The sequence below is a fragment of the Ambystoma mexicanum genome, chromosome 7p, assembly GCF_040938575.1.
Source record: "Ambystoma mexicanum isolate Mex_15411 chromosome 7p, UKY_AmexF1_1, whole genome shotgun sequence".
Taxonomy (NCBI): domain Eukaryota; kingdom Metazoa; phylum Chordata; class Amphibia; order Caudata; family Ambystomatidae; genus Ambystoma; species Ambystoma mexicanum.
In genome coordinates, this window is record NC_090939.1 from 229291 (window position 1) to 247950 (window position 18660).

The 18660-nt window shown below is 44.1% G+C and overlaps 1 protein-coding gene across 1 annotated transcript in view; it reads left to right on the forward strand.

The window, feature by feature from the left end:
- The window catches only part of LOC138526492 (T-cell surface antigen CD2-like), a 190012-nt gene extending 172819 nt beyond the window's left edge, over positions 1–17193 (forward strand). The window contains exons 3-4 of the mRNA XM_069637320.1: positions 7729–7838; positions 15542–17193. Of these exons, the coding sequence (XP_069493421.1) occupies positions 7729–7835 (107 nt within the window). The 3' untranslated portion in view covers positions 7836–7838; positions 15542–17193. The remainder of the gene's footprint in view (positions 1–7728; positions 7839–15541) is intronic.
- Positions 17194–18660: the final 1467 nt, after the last annotated feature.

The following is an 18660-nucleotide window of genomic DNA, read 5'->3' on the forward strand; positions in this document are numbered from 1 at the left end:
TCCAACCTCCCCCTTATATTTCATAGTGAAATGCTCTACCCATGCTCCCTCTGAAACACAGGAGGCTGACATTCCATTTGCATCTAGTTCTTCTGATTCAAATGCCACCATATCCCTCTGGCATCCTTTTTTATTAGATGCCCAAACAAGTCGTGGCTCTACTTTAAACAAATCTGCAGCTTAAAATCTTTTACCCATTGTTTGTATTTCTGTCTGCGAGACTGAATAGCTTGCTTCTGCACCTTCCATTCAATCACCTTCACCTTCCTCAGTTTCCTAATATCTGACCACGTGACCCGTTTCTGTTGGGTAATCGCCCTATCAAAATGGGTTTTATTATTGGCAAAGACCTGTTGCTCCCAACATCTAACTGAGGAAGTATATTTCTCCAACAGTGTCAAAGTTTGACTAAACTCCTCAGGAGCAGTGCAGCACGCCTTCTCATGTTCACTCAAATTACGCCACCATTTACAATTTCTCTATAGAATTGTTGACCTTCACCATATTTTTGCTAAGCTGTAGTACCCTATTCGTAGAGGCATTTACTACCAGGTGTGTACACTTTGTTTTCTCTATTACTCCCCACCCCCTTTGCAAAAATAGTTAAGGAGCCCTCGAACATGTCATTGTCATTGCCCCCATCAGTTGAACCTCAAATGATTTAATAGTTACAGGTTTGATATTTGCTAGATAGATGTAGTCTGGAGTCGAATGTGAGGCGTGGTCATGCCACGTGGGTACTGGGGGTGAACCGGAGGGAGACAATGCTTTCAGTTGACAAAAGCCCCATCTCGCCAGGAAGCCTGCCCATATGAGCCCATGCTTACCGATAATACACTGTGATTCAATTCCAGTGGCACATCGAGCCCCCCTCCGCTCCCCAATTCTTCAAAGGAAGATGCGAGATTAAGACATATACAATTAAGGACACCTCCTAAAATGATCGGACCTACATCATCCAAAACTGAGTGAAATCTATTCCCACCCTCACCGCAGTGAAATAGATATTAATAGTAAGTATCGCCTGGTCTTTCCCATGTACTACTTCAGTAAAGAAGGTGATTAGAACTGCTTCTTATGTTGTGGCAATACAATTGAAAGCCATCCCTGCTTAATTTTAATAGCCGTCAGGATCCCTCCAAATGGGCACCCTTTGCTGCCTTTCTTTGTCTTTTTGTTATAATGCTAAACCCAGCCATTATAAGGGGTAGTAGTTAACAATGTTTCCTGAACAAACACAATATCGTACCTTAGAAAGACTGCCCTCATACCCGCTTTCAGAAAACAGCTATGCCCCCGAGAGTTAGCACTTACAACTTTGCACTCTTGAGTTTTGGAATCCAGGTCTACCCCCTTTGGACATGGTGAGTGTGGAGGCAGCCAGGCCCAGTTTGCTGGGACCTTATGAGGGTGGACCTGCCTCCGTCCATCTTGAGTCACTAAGCATTTTATGTTATTTTTATTATATTCCCCACCCCACCGTGTATCCACAATATCCTCCATCTTATCATTCTTCCGTGCATCATAGCATTCGTACCCTCTTACCAGCAATTCCTCGTGATTGGCATAAACCAGTTTCTCAGTAGCTTAGCGTACAGATGGACTGCGCACTTCCCCACCATCCTTTTATCAAATAGATGGAAAAACCTAATGTCTGAAGCAGCCACAGCTCTCAGCTCTGTGATGAGCTCCTCTCTCTTCTAATACTGATTCAGGAATCAGTGCTGAAGAAGACGATTCTGGGGTGTATGCGTTTCTTCCATGTTTAGGTGTCCCACGTTTACCCCGTTGCCTCTCCCACCATTGATCTTTCACATTCCTCAGTGTAGCCGGACTACCAGGTTCTGCTCTAGGCAGTATCATAGCATCAGTGCTCTTATTGTTACCCACATCCGAAGCCTTACAGGTGCAGGCACAATTAGTAGAAAGCATATTTGCGACCCTACCAGTATTCCACCCTACAGAGTTTTCTGGTATCACCAGACCCCTCCTTTTCCCCGTTCTTCTTATTTATTATCAGTTTTTTTCCCCCAGCTACTACATTCACTGGGTAGAGATGCAGTTCAAATTGTGTCTCCTGCCTTTAGCCTCAATCCCTCCACCTGTTCCTTATGCCGACGTCTTCTGGGTGTCATCAGTTACAATTACGTTCTGATTTGCCACTCTATCTTTCTGTAACGCTCACCTGATTCCCACTGATTCCCACGGAGGCGCGGGTCTTGGCCGGAACCTGTCTGTAACTCGAAAAGTGATGTGCAGGACTCAATTGGGGTCGAACCTCTTCGCACTGTGTGGCGGACTCGAAGAGTGAGGTTTCTGCAGGTGAAAGAATATGGGGGTTAATGGTCTGGGTTGTCGGATGTCCCTCTCTCTCTCTCTCTCTCGCTTCCCAGCTTTTTCGTAGAGCCCCCCCGGGTTAACGTGCTCACCTTATATAGGTGAATGCTGGGCTCTCCATCTGCGTCTGGTGCAGGGTGCCGTTGCCAGTTCCTTCACTGGTGAAACATAGGCCTCTTGAGTTCAGAGGATGGTTACCGTCGTTATCTTCACGAGCGGTGAGTTTCTGGACACCTTTTGTCTTTATAGTCTTTAATGCTTTTCCCCTTATGTATTGCAGGGCTCCTGAGATGGAGGATGAATTGAAGCGCCTAGAAGTTCGTAAGTATGGCAAGCGCTTTAACTGTCTTTTTCCTTGCAGCTTAGTTCGTGTTAAAGAGACGCCGGGGTATTTGCAGGCGTTTTATTGCAAAGAGCGTGATGGACGTAAGTAAATACCTGTTTAATGTCTTTCTTTTGTCTTGCAGATGTTGGTTTGCAGCGCCGGAGTTCGCGGAATACCAGTAAGTTGTTAACGACGCTTTGTCTTCACAGGTGACGATGCGGAACGAAGAAATCCGGAATTTACAGCGTGCCGGTGAGTATGACAATGCTTTTGTCTTTGCAGGTGGAGATGCGGCGTGAAGAAGCGGCCACCGCCGATGAATCAGGTAAGTAAGCACTGCGTGTAAAGTTCGTCTTGCTAACCTGTTGTTTCTGTTCTTTACAGATGCTGATGTTGGCTGGATACCAAAATGGTAAGTAGAATTCTTGCAGGTTCAGGATCGGAAGATGAAGGGCCGGAGCAGACTCGGTGAGCGTTCTGCTGCAGATGCAGAATAACGCGAAGCACACTTCATCTATCAGGTGTGGTTTAAATAGCCTTGGAGTGATGAGGCGTCTTCTTCCACGGCCCCGCCTAGGTAAGAAAAAGAGTTCCAGTTTCCAGAAGAGTTCTATTGCTGTATCCAGGGAGTGGAGCTGCCCCACCCAGGTAATAAAATAGTTCCTGTTCTCAGATGGCCTCTAAGTGCCTGGTAAGTAAGCAGCATGGTCTGCTGCAGGTAAGTCCACCCAAGCATCTTCTAATGGTTTTGATGAGCCTGGTGCCACTGGCGCCAGGACAAGGTCCAAAAGGTCCCAGTGGGGACCGGCTGGTGCCTAGGATTAGGGTTAGGGGCCTGCTTCCAAGGACGTTGGGCTGGTCCAGGCTCCTTGGAAGCAGAGATCATGACACTTTCCTAGTCTGCAATTTGATGGAATCTCTTTTAGCAGATGCATCAAAAATATTTCTCAAAAAGGTCTGATTTTGCCTCAGGCCTTTGCAGTTCTTAGACTTTTTCATTGTCTCCCCTCCCTTCGATCTTATGGCACCAACTCCTCTCCGTTCTCCTGCACCAACACCCGTGTGCTGGCTTCACTGTTCTCTGCATTCACAGACGTCTCCCTGTGTTGGATCGTATGAGCCACGTTTAGCTGAGAAGTTCTACCTTTGTTGCTTGTGCCCATATACTCTCCTCTCAATAAATGATCTTTTAGCTCCTTGAGAATAATGGAGTTTGCTCTTACTTCCGGCACTACAGTATCAGACAAACGTATAAAAGACTGCAGGACCAGATTTATAGCCACCAATGGATTCTCTCCACTTCTTAGGACCTCTTTATTACTTGTCACCATGCAATGAGCTGGCGGAGGCGGGCAGGAACCATTGCAACCATTCTCCTCCCTCACCACATTAGTAGTCGGGAGAACGTCAGGATCGTCTAGTGCATAATTTACATCAGACTCTTCCCTATCCGGGGAGTTGAACATTCTCTGGAGGCACTAAACCTGGCAGTCAGGGAGGAAAGGCCCGATCTCTCGTCTTGCAGGCTAGTACATATGTCTTTGAAAGACGTACTCACTCGTCTTTCCACATCCTGGAGAACCGGGCCTGATATTTCAATCTCTTCTACATAATCCGTAGCAGAGCCCGCCATAGATGAATCAGCCATATGATGGGCCAACTTTACAGCCTCGCTATATATTTTCCACTTGGCCAGGGCAAAGAATGCTTTAATCTTCCCCTGTTCGTCCCCTTTATGAATGAATACATTGCTTTCCATGTCTTCATCTAATGGCGTCTGCTCCGCGCTTTCAAGATTAAAACAATTTATTTTCATCTCTGTCATTTGGGTTGCCCTGGGGCCTGATATTAATAGGCAATGCAAAGCAAGGATGGTCAGGTTGCAAACTAGTGACTAGTGCCTAGAGACTAGCCCACCACTAAGTCAACTAATTTTCTGAACACCCCTCACACCCATACACAGCCCCAACATCCTCACCACACCACTGCTGACAGAAAACCTCCAACTTGTTAGGCAAGTCACAGGATTATGGTTGAGCACCCTGTGTTGCGGTCTCCGGGCTCAGGGACACTCCGCGTCTCTCACTACCAAGAGTATCAGGAGGTATGTATGCAGTGGTCGTCAGCTCTGCTCTCCACTCAGGAACTCGCATTTCGTCAACTCCACTCTCTGATCTCCACTTCCAGCTCACTGCACTGTTATCGACAGAGAAGCTGGAGAGCAAAGGACCTTTCAACGTATATCGACATGCCAAGCCGCACCTCTGACACTCGTAACACTAGTGAGACCGCCTCCGTAACTTGATATGCTGGGGTACTGAATCCAGGGAGAGGACAGGCCAAAAAATACAAGACCCGACTCTGAAATAATCTGTTTCCAAAATGGAAATATGTCCATAGAGCACCAACTGGCCAAGCCAAAGCAGCATATCCAGGAAGGCCTCCAACTCTGAGACAACATAAATCACAAGAGACTCTGAGAGCCACCCTAAGTAGCAACAGCACAAAAACAAACCATCCACCAACACAGGTGGTAATTTCCTCAAGTCCATCACAAAGAAGAGCAACCTGGACTCAGCACAGCTAAGCTGAACGTTAAGCAGAGATGGGAGATTCTACATGGATCAATGCATCTGACAACTCTACCTTAAGGGCCCTTAACAGTTCTAGATACTGTTCTGCCATGCAGCCCTGGGAGAGCCTAACAAAAGTGCAACAAACCTGATGAGTACTAAGTGCCAGAGTTATCCAAGGGGCCATAAAATCTACCTACATCACTTTGTAGATCCACCACGGAGGTGAATCCAGACATCAAACCCTGCTAAGAGTTCCCTGGGATACAGAGTCAAGTGCCTGGAATTGGGTTGTGCCTGTCAATTCCTGTACAAACTCATCATTGCAAAAGGAGATCCCCCTATTGGGCTGTTAGCATTGGGCACATGAGGTGTCTTACTAGCAGAAAAGTGAGAAACTCTAATATCAACGTGAAACCTCACAATTCAGCCTATCACCAGGATGGTGATCTTTTGAAGGGTGGAGTGTGTAACCAGCATGTTACATGTGAGTCACTAAAGTTAAATGTGTGCCCGGTGTTCACCTTTTGTGTATTCATAAAATCCATGCCTGTTTCAACTTTCATTCTATCTAAGCTCTTTGGTCCTCAGCATGCTGGTTTACTGCTCCACCCATTCCTGCTTCCAACAAGGTTTTGAACTTTGCTACTCATACCCTCTACAGTCTCCCATGAGACTCGGCCACCTCTCTGCACTGCCTTCATGTGGGGAGAAAATCCATGCAAAATGGCTACCTACTTTAATTCTTTCTATTGGAGTTTAAATGCATCCTTGGGCTAGCAGATCTATACCAAGGTTCTCCCTTGCACCTTATGCTCCTGAGCTCTCCTCAAACTAAACATCTCCCTTTGTCCACCCTTTTGTGCCTTTTCCTTCGCTCATTCGCCATCCTGGCTCCCCATCACTGTAACGTCATAGCCCCAGAATGTCCTACACCCAGAAATCTAGGGCATTATAATATAGACTGGATTCTGGATCCCCTTCTTTCCCAGGAGGAACGTCAGAGTCTTAGAATGCTGTCAACCATCTCATGCTCCCCAACCACCATCACCATCAAAGTTGTCTTGTCACCACTTATGGTTCGCAGCTTCTGGAGACTCCACAAGCAATCTCAATGCATTAACTACTATATCATGAATTCATACAGGTTTGTAAAGTGCCTCACAATCGGACTGCTCGAGCTATCCATATGCCCATTGGAGAAGCACTTTTCAATTTCAATAAATGTGTACAAAGTACCCCAGAGCACAGAGCAAAGTGGGTGCTTAGAGAAGGGAAACACCCTGCTCCAACATGAAAGACCCTGCCTTTCCTGCGCTGGGACCCAGACAATACAGGGTGATCTGACGAGCAGTTGTAGCCCCATTGGGTGATATCTAGCTTTCTATTTTACAACAATAGCACAACTGGAAAGTAACATCTTGTCCCCTTATTCCCATTGTTTATTTGTTTATCTTTCCATTTCATAATAAAATAACTATGTACAAATCAGTATTTGCACCACCTGGTAGAGGGCAGCCCAATCCAAACTGCTAGACCATGTACCTTCTTTATGCAAAGAGAACAATCATAGACATGTTTCGGCCTTATTGGACCTCATCAGTGCCTTCCAGCTTGAGTAGCTAAGAAATGACAACCTGCTTTTCGAATGTGAGAAAGGTTTGGCCTTGCCATGATTAGTGCATGCTGAACTGTGTCTCGAACACAGTTTACACATACAGCTTGCTCCAGATGTAGCTTCTCCTGGTCAATACACCCCAGGCATGTTCTTGAAAATGTATTGAATACGAGTTGGCTCCCTATCTGACAGGTCAAAGCAAGGACACATAGTGAGTGTGCTAAATCAAAATATTGCTGCTTTGCAGGCTGAACTCATAGGTAATTTGAACTTGGAGGGCGATAACCAGGGACATTATATGAACAACTTCCTAAACTTGGATGGTATAACTAAATTAGCCATCTGGTCCTGAGGAAGGCTCAATTAATTGCGGGTTTGCCGAAACCTACATTGTCCCTTCATGAGAATTGACAGACAGTTGCAGAATTGAATTCATCAAGCAAACACTAATTCTTATGGGTGTAGATTTGGAATATTATGTAGCAGATAATGTAATTGTATGCATTTAGACTTATAAAATAAGGTGTGTGATTTGAATCTGTTTATAATTGTGCATGTGTTATATATATTTCTAATATGATGTTCGGTTCATAATTTGTATACTAGTCATACACATCAAAAGGCTTCTAATGTAATCTGGTTTAACTCCGAATATTGATTATGTTCATAATTGATGGAATATGTGTTTACATTTATATATTTAATAATCAAGCCAAAGAAGTTGTATGCTCCAGTCTCAATGATTTGTTATTTCATGTGTAAGAGTTCTGTATTTCTATCACTTGGTGTGTAGACATTCCCCAAAGGATCATGTGTTGCCTTTGACCTGCTTATGTTTCATACTGACTGATGTATGTTTATTGTCTGTGTTTTAGGAGAGCCAGAGAGCTTCTGGAAAAGGGTCATTCGTATTGTGCGCCTGGTCCTAGCCGCCATCGTCCTGGTTGCTGGAATAGGCATGGTTCGCTGGCATTTTACATGAATGGTAAACTCTGAATTAACCACTCAATAATCTCCATAAAGGGGATAATGGATTATAGGATGTGATGTGGTGTCAGACAGCACAGGGATGGGGTTCCAGCGTGTGTTCAACCTGAGGCTGAAGTGTGGGTCTGTACACAGTATGATGTTGAGCGGATATGCGTGTTGTTTATCACATTTTCCTAATTCCTGCAGAATTGTAGTTAGTGGGACTCATTACAAGGTTGGTGTTAAAACCTGCCGGTAGGGGGCGAGCTACCGCCGACCCCATAACAACGTTTCTGCCGCCCGATATCCTGGTGCCACTGGGATATCATGAGCGGCGGCGGAACGGTAAATCACTCCATGGGAATGGGGACACTGAAGCACCAGCAGCGTTGCTAACGGTGCCGGTGCTTCAGTTGAAACTCTGCAGGAAGGCGCCTGAACTCCCGGCAGGTCACGCCTGCCCCGAGTTCCATGCCCCTACTGGCAGACTCTTACGGCCTCATTATGAGGTTGGTGATAAATCCCCCCAGTAGGCAGCGGGCTACCACCAACCCCTTATCACCGTTTCCATCGCCCTATATCCAGTTGCTACCGGGATATCATGACCGGCGGCAGAATGGTAAATCCTTATTCGGGAATGGGGACACTGAAGCACCGGCACCGTTAGTAACAGTGCCGGTGCTCAGTGGAAAGCCTGCTGGTAGGGGCCTGAACTCATGGCAGGTCAGGCCTGCTGGGATTACTGTGCCCCTGCCGGCAGACTCGTAGTTTTGGCACATTGCTATCGGCACACTTATTTCCAGACCGCCAAACTTCAAATGAGGCCCAGTGTCTTTGGTGTTTTGATTTTTCAGTGTTGTATCAAGGGATGACCCAGCCCAACATATTTTCTGTTGTATTTTGGACAGCCACGCAATCCCAATTGAATGTAGAACTAGCATAATTGTTCCTTTGTATAAAAATGGGTCAAAATGATCCCTGTCCTCCTGCAGGCTTATTTAATTGAAAAAATAGATGACTTTAGCAAAAGCTGTTTTTTCCCACCTTGTTGATTGGGCAGAGCAAACAATTTACTGGTATAAACATAATGAGGTTTTAGAGAGGGTTAGGGACTGAATCACAATTTCTAAATATATATATATATTTGCGTTGTGCAGAATAAGTTTGTGGTGCCGGAGTGAAAGCACTTTTAGCTTTCATGGTCAGCGTTAAACAATGTAAATAGGGAATTGTTGTGGTCTAAACTCATAAAACTTTGGCTAACACAAGATATTAGCTATTGTGATGGTTTTGCTTTTTAATTCTAATGCAAGAGTTAGATATTGAGGCTGATGGTGAATTGACAAATGACTTTAGGATTACAAAAAGAGTATATCAGGGGTGCATTCTTGCACCCCTGATTTTTATTCTAGATACTAATTCACTGATGCAATCCCTTGAGGAAGTCACATATGATATTCCTCAAATCTCATATAGCGCTTTTATATGCAGATGATGTAGTTTCAATAGCTAGGACTCTGTCCGCTTTACAAAAGCTTGTTTCCACATTTACTCTTTATGAACGTGTTTCTGTGATGTGATACATTAAATCTGACATTCATCAGGCAAACAACTAAAATGATGTATATCCCATCAGCTATATTTGCTGGAGTCGTATGGTACTGAATATTAATTAATGAAGAGTTTTGACTTCTAAGCTCTTCTGTTCATATAGACGAGCCATGTTGTACGGCGCAAATTCTTATCGATGTAGAGTACTGTGAAAAAAACATGACTGATAATGATTTTTTTTTAATAATGATTACAAAGTCACATAAAAACACTCTAATCAAGGCTATAACTATAATCAATGCCGGAGAGCCGGAGTCAAAAAGTACCTTCAAAACTTGGACATTGGGAAAATCTCCTTGCGTTAGATTTATCTCCATATTAGATCAAACAGTTCCCAACTTGAACCTGTCAATACAAAATAGGATTGTTAATGGAACATGTGCCTCTCCAGACCTACATTAAAATGTAGCACATTTAGAAGCCATACTGACGTTCGTCAGAGAAGCGTATGACTTCTTCCACCATGAACCAGATTTGTACTGCGGCTTCATAATCCCAATGTCCACCTGCTAGAATAACTGAGTTATATAATTCTACTCTCTGCAGCCCGCAATGGAGTTACTGTGGAGCACTTACATACAAACACAACTTACCTTTATGGAGCATTTGGGTTCATTGATCAAAGGCCCAGGTTGTACTGCCACATCATGATCCTGGGAGCAATACTTAGAGTGAATCTGCGTCATCAACAATGCAGACACGTGCTGTTATGAAGACCCTGCAAAAGAAGCTGACGCTATAATGTTAAGAGTCAAAACACTTGGGTCTGCTAAGAAATGTGGCATAGATAGGATGGGGAGTTCTTACCCAAAATGGTACAGCTGCCAGGCATCATTCTGTGATGTCTATTCACGAAAGCAATATCAGGACATCGTCACAGAACCTACGGCGTAAAAATGCTTCTGCAGTAGAGGGTTGTCTGGTCGAACCACATAAATAAGCTGCAGTTAGAATGCAAAATGCAACAAGTGTCATGTGACGAGCGCCATGAAAGGGCAACCTTAACCCAGGACATTAAATTTGGTCCAGACTGGCTATATAAGCAGAAATGCATGGCTGAGGAACAAGTCTGGCTCATCACATACATTTGGCCTTCACAGTTCTTTTAGTAACTCGAAGGGTACTCCTGTTAATGCTGAGTCAATTTCAAAATCTACTTTTTGCAAAATAGTTAGTAGCAAAAGCAAGATTATTTCTTAGCCTCAATCAAGCGTTATGGAATAGTGTAAACTTGCGGTTTCAGGGATGCAAGCCTACGAGGAAGAGCTTAGGCTCGAAACATGTGTCAGGCTGATTTTGGATGGAATAAAAAATCTATGCAACTTTGCACAAAAACTTAGACTGTATATAATTAGCATCCCGTAGGGGGAGTCATATGCCCTCTCAGTCAAACACGGAGTTCAGAAAGCAGGCTTTACCTCATGAAACCTCTCACGTTCTGAGCCCCCTGACTAAAAAGCGAGCAACAGGTAAATAAGCCAGCACCCTCTGCCCTTATCCCAACCCATTCCCCACTTACCTGATGTTGCCTTGGCCCTGGCCGGCACCTGGGACACTCAGTATTCCACCACAGCAAAATTCCCCATGGAAAGTGTCAGGGGAGTTTTCTACAAGTGCTACATGGTAGCCGCACTTCAGTCAACTATCCCAGTGGTTTGTAGATCCCCAACTCTTAGTATCAGTTTGTACTACTGCTGGGACCTTGGTAGAGTGGCAGAGGAGTCAGGCTTATCTTAAAAGGAAGATGTGAGGTGTAGGTAAGTAATTTGAATCTTAGTTAGCAAAACACTTCCAAAGAAACACTTACACATAAATGTATATTAAAACATAGATGTATCATATTTACACTAGAATCACCTTAAATCACTTAGTAACTATAACCAAAATACATAGGATTACTTTAAGATACTTTTCAAAGGCTGCTGCTTAATTGGTAGTTGCTTGCAGTAACATTTGTTACATAGATTTGACAGTAATGACAGTTCTATCGTATTATCGGTAATAGCGCAAACTCTCAATCACTAACATAAATACAGTAAATGCATTTAGTCTGCAAACATATATAAGAGAGTGGCATTTGTGAAGGAAAACAGTTGTTTAGAGTTATACTAGCAGAGCGTCAGGCTCTAGATGCAGTTTCTTCGCACAGCAAGTCTTTTAAAGTCCAAAACGCAAGCCCTAGCTAAAAGGCAGTTTGGAATGGATTAAAGTATCGTGAAGCAGCAGAAGTTCAAAAGTTCCTGTGGATACCTTCTAGTCTCTAAGAAGGAAGATGTTAGAAGTCTGAACCAACGGTGATGTCCCTATGAAAGAACTTGCAAAGGTGACACAAGAAGCAGCTTGGGTTGGAGGTAAGAGGGGGTACCCTGGATACCTTTAGGTGCACTCCAAAGATCTGGAGCAACATCACGTAATCAGGTAAGCAATACCTTTCGCCCCACAGTATCTTATGTTAGAAGAAAAGATTGTGGCTGGATTCTCCTTGACGGGACAGTGCAGGACTCGACCTCCAAATTCCTTGGCCTGGTGATGAAAGGCAGGACAATGTACAGGTTCACTCAACAGCAGTTTCGAGAGGGGCTCTCTCGCATGACTTTCAATGACTTCTCGGTTCAATGTGCAGCACCAACAAAGGATGTGATTCTCCCAGTCAATCTTCATTGCTTCTAGCAGTCCCTCACTCTGGTGAGGGGTCTGGGTGAGTTGCAATGGATCTTTGCAGTGTCCTTGAGGGCTCAGAAAATAATGGGATGAGTTTGGCCGCTCCACGATATTGCACTCTGAATGGGCAGCAGGTGGTCTAGTTTTGTGGTTTCTCGGCTCGGGAAATTCCCAGGACTTCGGGAGATGACTCAAAACAGAGTTGATCTTGGGTCTGGTTGTTTCCACAAGTCAAAGGGAAGGTGTCATCCTCTTTGGAGCTCCTCTGTTACATAGAAAAACATGTTCAGGAGAGTAGTGGTCGCTTCACAGTGTTGCAAAGGGTCTGCAGGCACCTCTGGTCGTCTTCTTCTTCAGTTACTTCAGCTTCCAGTGGTCAACTTGCTTTCCACTCCAGGAGCCTCAACTTTTATTCAGTTCCAGCACACACTCCTCTGCAATTGCTCAGCAATTTACAGAAGGGGGCGTGTGGCTGTCCAATCAGGACAGCCAGACCCCCTGCGGGAGCTGGTCCTATTCATGCACTCTGGCAGACAAAGGACAGGGGGGTGGAAGGCTCCTCCCCCACTTCCTGCCTGCCCAGACACTCTGGAGCCTAGGCGGGGATACCAACTGGTTCCCACCAAAGGCAAATCACACACATAGGCCTCCTCCCCCCAGCAAAGAACAACCATGAAATGGTGAATAAAGAAGGGAGCCCCTGAGTTGGTACTCAGGTGCCCCATTTGTGCACTACCAAGTCTATGAACATACCCTGCGGTAGAAATTAAACACAATAGTTGGTAGGACATGTCCACTGCCACCAGCCATAACTAGGAGTTGGTCTATGCGACAGAATTAAAGAGAAGGGGGGTACTAAGTATCCCTTTGGCACTCCACTGAAGTTGCGTGCCAATCTCTTAGGTCATGCAGTTTTAGAACAGTAGTTACTAAAAAATATGTAAACGATTCTTAAAGGATGATCCTAAGGTTCCCCAGCAACATTGCCCATAAGGAGCTGCGGGCTGCAAACAGTAAAACATAGATGCCTCTAAGATATACAGAGAAAGGTGTACTCCATAGGACAGCACAAATACAAAGAACATAGTTCAAAAAGACTGATGCCATAAGAATGGATGAGTGGGAAAAGGGCCCACTCACTCAGGATCAAAGAAAAAGGTCCAGAAGTCCAGCAAAGTACTGGGGGTCTCTCTAGGAGAGGGGATGAAGCAAATACAATGACTAATCTCCCTAAGGGAAAAATAACTATGTGTAGTTCCCTATTTCCTTGTCCACGACAGCCATCTTATTTTTTAGATTTATTTTTAAGTTGGCCATTTCTCAACTTTAAAATATTTTTGCCAACCGAGAAAGCATTCCAGAGTGCTAATAGCAATAAACCCCTTGATGGAGGTCTATCACCAGGTCTGGTATTATCCTGGGCTCAATTTACAGGCTCAGGCTTGGCTGCAGCCTGTAACTTAGGACATGGGGCATTACATGACCTGGTAATGGCCCCCATGCTCAGGTTTATTTCAAAAATAGAAAAACATAAAGAATGCTCTCACACTTTTATTTAGCAGGTGTGTATATTTATTATCTTATAGAAGTAATATATGAGTATTAAAAATAGCATTGACAAAGCAATAAGCAGTCCCCATACTAGCAATAATGTGGTTGTATATAGTCCTAGCATCCTATTATTCTCCTATTCACTTTCAGGAATCTAAATCCTACAACCAAGCAAGAATGTGTAGAACCCTTTAGAAAACAGCCCAGTAAAATGAAAGATGTATTCACTGTAGTGCTGTCAGGGTTGGCAAGCCAGTAGACAGGTGATGTTATTCCAACCACTGTAAACCTATTTTATGGAAATGGATTACAAAAAACTCTATTTAAAGCCAATGGATTTTAAAAGCAATTACCTAAAAACAATTTACATCAATTAATTAAACATAAAGATAAAGCCATTTAAGTCCACCTGCTGGTTTCCTCCATTGCATCCACAAGTGCATATGTTATTTATTTATTTATTCATTCATTTATTTCATTTGTTGATAGCGCCCAAACCTGGAAGAGGCGCCAGGTTACATTAGTTGGAAAAACACAGTTGAAGTAGAACAGTTGCTGGGTTACATTATACATTGGTAAAAACAAGACAGTTGAAAATAGAACCGTTGGTGTGTTACATAATTAATACGATTGCAGCAGTAATGGTGAGTAGGATACAGTTGGGCGTATTTGTTGAACAGAATGGTTTTGAGGTTTTTATGTTGGTCCACTTATCCTGGCTAAGGAACTGCAAGGGGAGCCAGGGTTTTATATGTGCTTTCCAAGACTTATCCCACACCAAAGCTCAGTGTCTCTCCACACACCAAAGACTCGTTGGAAGCTAATCTAACAAAAATGCATCATGGTGCCTATTGGCTGTCCACCACCATGTAAATTCAAAATATGTGCAACATAGGAAAAAAGGTTTAATTCAGTCTCCAAACTTTAGAAATAAACAAGCAAAAATACAATTTAAAAGTGAATAAAGTATTGGCATGGCTCCGTCAAAGGACTGGACCAGGAGTGGTTAGAAACTCTGACTTGAAGATGCTTCGTACACTGGAGATAGAAAATTGGTGCACCCAGGAAAATAGGGATAGTTTAATAGTAGGATGTGGAGCCAGTAATTTGCCATATTTCCTAAAGGCTCTTCCAATTTGAAACGTATAGTGGATTAGATTTTCGGCCTTTTTAACTGATTTAAAAATGTCCTTGCTAGTATGAAGACCTATGTTGTTATGTTATTTTTGTTTATTTGGTTCTATGTTTTGTGTAGTGCCCCGATGCCTATGGGCTTTCGGTCCTTAAGAAACGAATAAATAAATAAATAAATACAGACCATGTCAGACTCTTGCTGAGACCAGGCGTGAGATCTCTGGCTTTGTTCATGTCCCCTGGGTGTACCCATGGGTGAAGGGCCACAGCTAAATGATAATGTGCTAATACTATCATCTACTGCCCAACAATAATATGACCCAAGCACAAGAACACCAGTGGGTAGAGTTCAAATGGGGCAGACCGAGCAGGAATGGAATTCAGTAAAATAACTCATATAGTTTATGAATACAGGGAGGGACACTATATGTAAGAGAATGAAGGAAGCTATTTTATAGTCGAATGTTTATAGTGTTTCCATATTAAAAGGCGGCTAAATCTTGCAAGAAGGTTGTGGAGGGAAGCAAAGGAAAGTTAATGTAACTTCATCACAAAGGCCTTGGTGAGCGTTTGGTTTAGCAGCACGATTGATGGCAGCATCCGAATGCTTGCAATAATTAAACAAGTCATTATTTTGTTGCTTTCAAATGTGAAGATATTTAAAACTGTAGCTGAATATTGCAGTTTGACTTGGAGAGCGAGCATAATACACTCAAGAAAAGCAAAAGACTGATGCTGTGTCATGTCATCCATTTCATGCAGTGTCGCATCTGATGCATGGGAGGCAGCACAACCTGGCAGCGCTGAGCGCGTTTCTGAATGAATCTGTCTGCAAAAGACTCCTTTATATCTGAGTCTGAAGATGAAGTGCACCCAGGCCACAGTGTTCCTGTTCCAGAGACCTTCTGTGACTCCTTTCCCAGGCATCCAGTATCTACAACCCCTCATCCTGCACAGCCCTGCCCTGCCTTCCTGTCAGCAACACCCTGCCGCTGCCAACGGGGGCCAAAAGGTCTCTGTGATAGGTCACCATACCTGAGTATCATGAATTACCAAGCCTATGAGCTGAACAGGCTTATACTCCTGCCTACATTGTGTAATCGGGCACATTGTGTGGCCATAATGATGTTTAAAGAACTGTTTCAGCCATTGCATATTTGTGTACTATTTCTAGTTGCTAAGATAGGTTTCAATATACAAACTTGGTTGTGAATCTCTGTTCCTCTGTCGTGTCATATTTGACACATTTGTCAAACTCTGCAAAAGTCTCATGTGTCATGGCCTCAGACATGCTCTCAGATATAACCTTAAACATTGGGAAGGAGAGGGGACGAGGTCCTGACACCTGCTCAAGATGCGCACCCAATGTGTTCACAAGGAATGTACTTATAGGCGGTATATAGGAGGTTTCTGCAGGTGTGGCATGTACTTATAGGCAATATACAGGAGGTTTCTGCAGGTGTGGCATGTACTTATAGGCGGTATATGGGAGGTTTCTGCAGGTGTGGCATGCACTTATAGCCGGTATATAGGAGGTTTCTGCAGGTGTGACATATACTTATAGGCAGTATATAGGAGGTTTCTGCAGGTGTGGCAAGTACTTCTAGGTGGTATATAGGAGGTTTCTGCAGGTATGGCATTTACTTATAGGCGGTATATAGGAGGTTTCTGCAGGTATGGCATGTACTTACAGGTGGTATATAGGAGGTTTCTGTAGGTATGGCATGTACTTATAGGTGGTATATAGGAGGTTTCTGCAGGTATGGCATGTACCTATAGGTGGTATATAGGAGGTTTCTGCAGGTATGGCATGTACTTATAGGTGGTATATTAGAGGATTCTGCAGGTATGGCATTTACTTACAGGTGGTATATAGGAGGTTTCTGCAGGTATGGCATGTACTTACAGGTGGTATATAGGAGGTTTCTGCAGGTATGGCATGTACTTACAGGTGGTATATAGGAGGTTTCTGCAGGTATGGCATGTACCTATAGGTGGTATATTAGAGAATTCTGCAGGTATGGCATTTACTTATAGGCGGTATATAGGAGGTTTCTGCAGGTATGGCATGTACTTATAGGCGGTATATAGGAGGTTTCTGCAGGTATGGCATGCTAGTTTATTGCTGATCCACTCATTGCTTTTATTTGATGTTCATGTATTATCTTGTTATCTGAATATTATTGATCAGTGAAGACAAGACCCCTGATAGCATTTATTTTATTTCTGGGTGTTTACTTCACTATGTATTGATGTTTTCACTCTTAATTGTTGATATTTTTCTTTTTTTGTTTCTTGTCATTTACAAGCTTGTCACTGGTTTTTTGCATACCGCTGTTAGCATTTCATATCTTTTCTTTAAAAGTCTTTAAGGATGATATAACACATTAAAGCCTTGCTTTTGCTCTATGTTATTAGTATGGTACCGTGTACTTTTTTGGGCATTCCTAACTACATTACTCCTGTTCTCGCATCCCAGTGTGTGGTCGCTGTCCCCCTCTCCACACTTCTGCTACTTCAGGACTGCCCTGTCTGCCACATGTAACCTTGTTTTGCATGAACAGCAGCACTACCTGTTTTTGGCACAGGAGAAGGAAAGCTCTGGCAAGATGCCTACCCTCATGAATGTGGTAGCTTGCCCCACCAACCCATCACCTGCCTCGCACAGATTTTAATAAGTGTGTGGAAAGTGCTTCCTCATGGCTGGGTCGGGAGGCATGGACAGACTAGCACAGTGGTGGGCAACCTGTGACGCTCAGACGTTTTGGCCTACAACTACCATCAGTTGTGGTCAGCATAGTCAATGGTGAAGGATCATGGAAGTCGTAGGCCAAACATCTGAAGGGTCACAGAGTGCCCACCACTGCTGCAGGGTGGTGGGTGCATGCTGTGCAGCTCCCCTTCAATACTGTGCAGGTCCCACTCCAGGAATTTTCATATTATTAGATGGGCACCGTTTGTGATCACGAGGACCCAATTTCCATCAGGTGTGGGTGCAGGAGTGCCCAAAACAAAGTGCTGGCTTTGAGCAGGATTTCCCTGATCCGTGATCCAGCACAAAATGGCTTCCCAGATCCGGAAAAATCTATTTGCACACTTGATTTAGTGTGGTGGACTGGAGTAAAAGGTGTAGAATCCTGAATTCAAACCCAGATTTGTAGGACCAGATTCTCCCTTCTCCATAAGGAAAACTCTCGCCAAAGCATGAAAAATAAAAGAAACTGTATACTGCAGATCCTGATTCCCAATTAATCATGCCCAAAGAACAAACGTCTTGTACCTTTTTTAACAAAACGCTATAATTGAGGTATAAAAACACAGTACATGGCGAAAGAGATGCAAGAAAAATAGCGTGGCAACATCCATCTACCTCTCTCACTGCCCATCTGCTCTCCCATTTCTATTCTATCCACTCCCCCAGTCAGCTTCCATCAGCTTCCCCTGACCTCCATTCCCATTTCCCACCACTCTGACCAACCCCCACTGTGATTCCTTGGCCTGGCTGGGGAGAATAGAGGATGTTGGGCCCCCCCAATGAGCTTCCATCAGCCCCCCTGACCTCCATTCCCATTTACCACCACTCCGACCAACCCCCACTGTGATTCCTTGGCCTGGCCGGGAGAATAGAGGATGATGGCCACCCCCCAGTAAGCGTCCATCAGCTCCCCCTCTCCCCCATTCCCATTTACCACCACTCCGACCAACCCCCACAGTGATTCCCTGGCCTGGCTGGGAGAATAGAGGAGGATGGGGCTTTATAATAGGACAGTTTTAAGCACATTTTTTAGCCTGGAGGCATGAAAGCCAGACCAGGGGGAGTGGGATCAGGTGGCAGACCTTGCACCCATTTTCCCTGATCTGAAGGGGACAACTGGATCCCA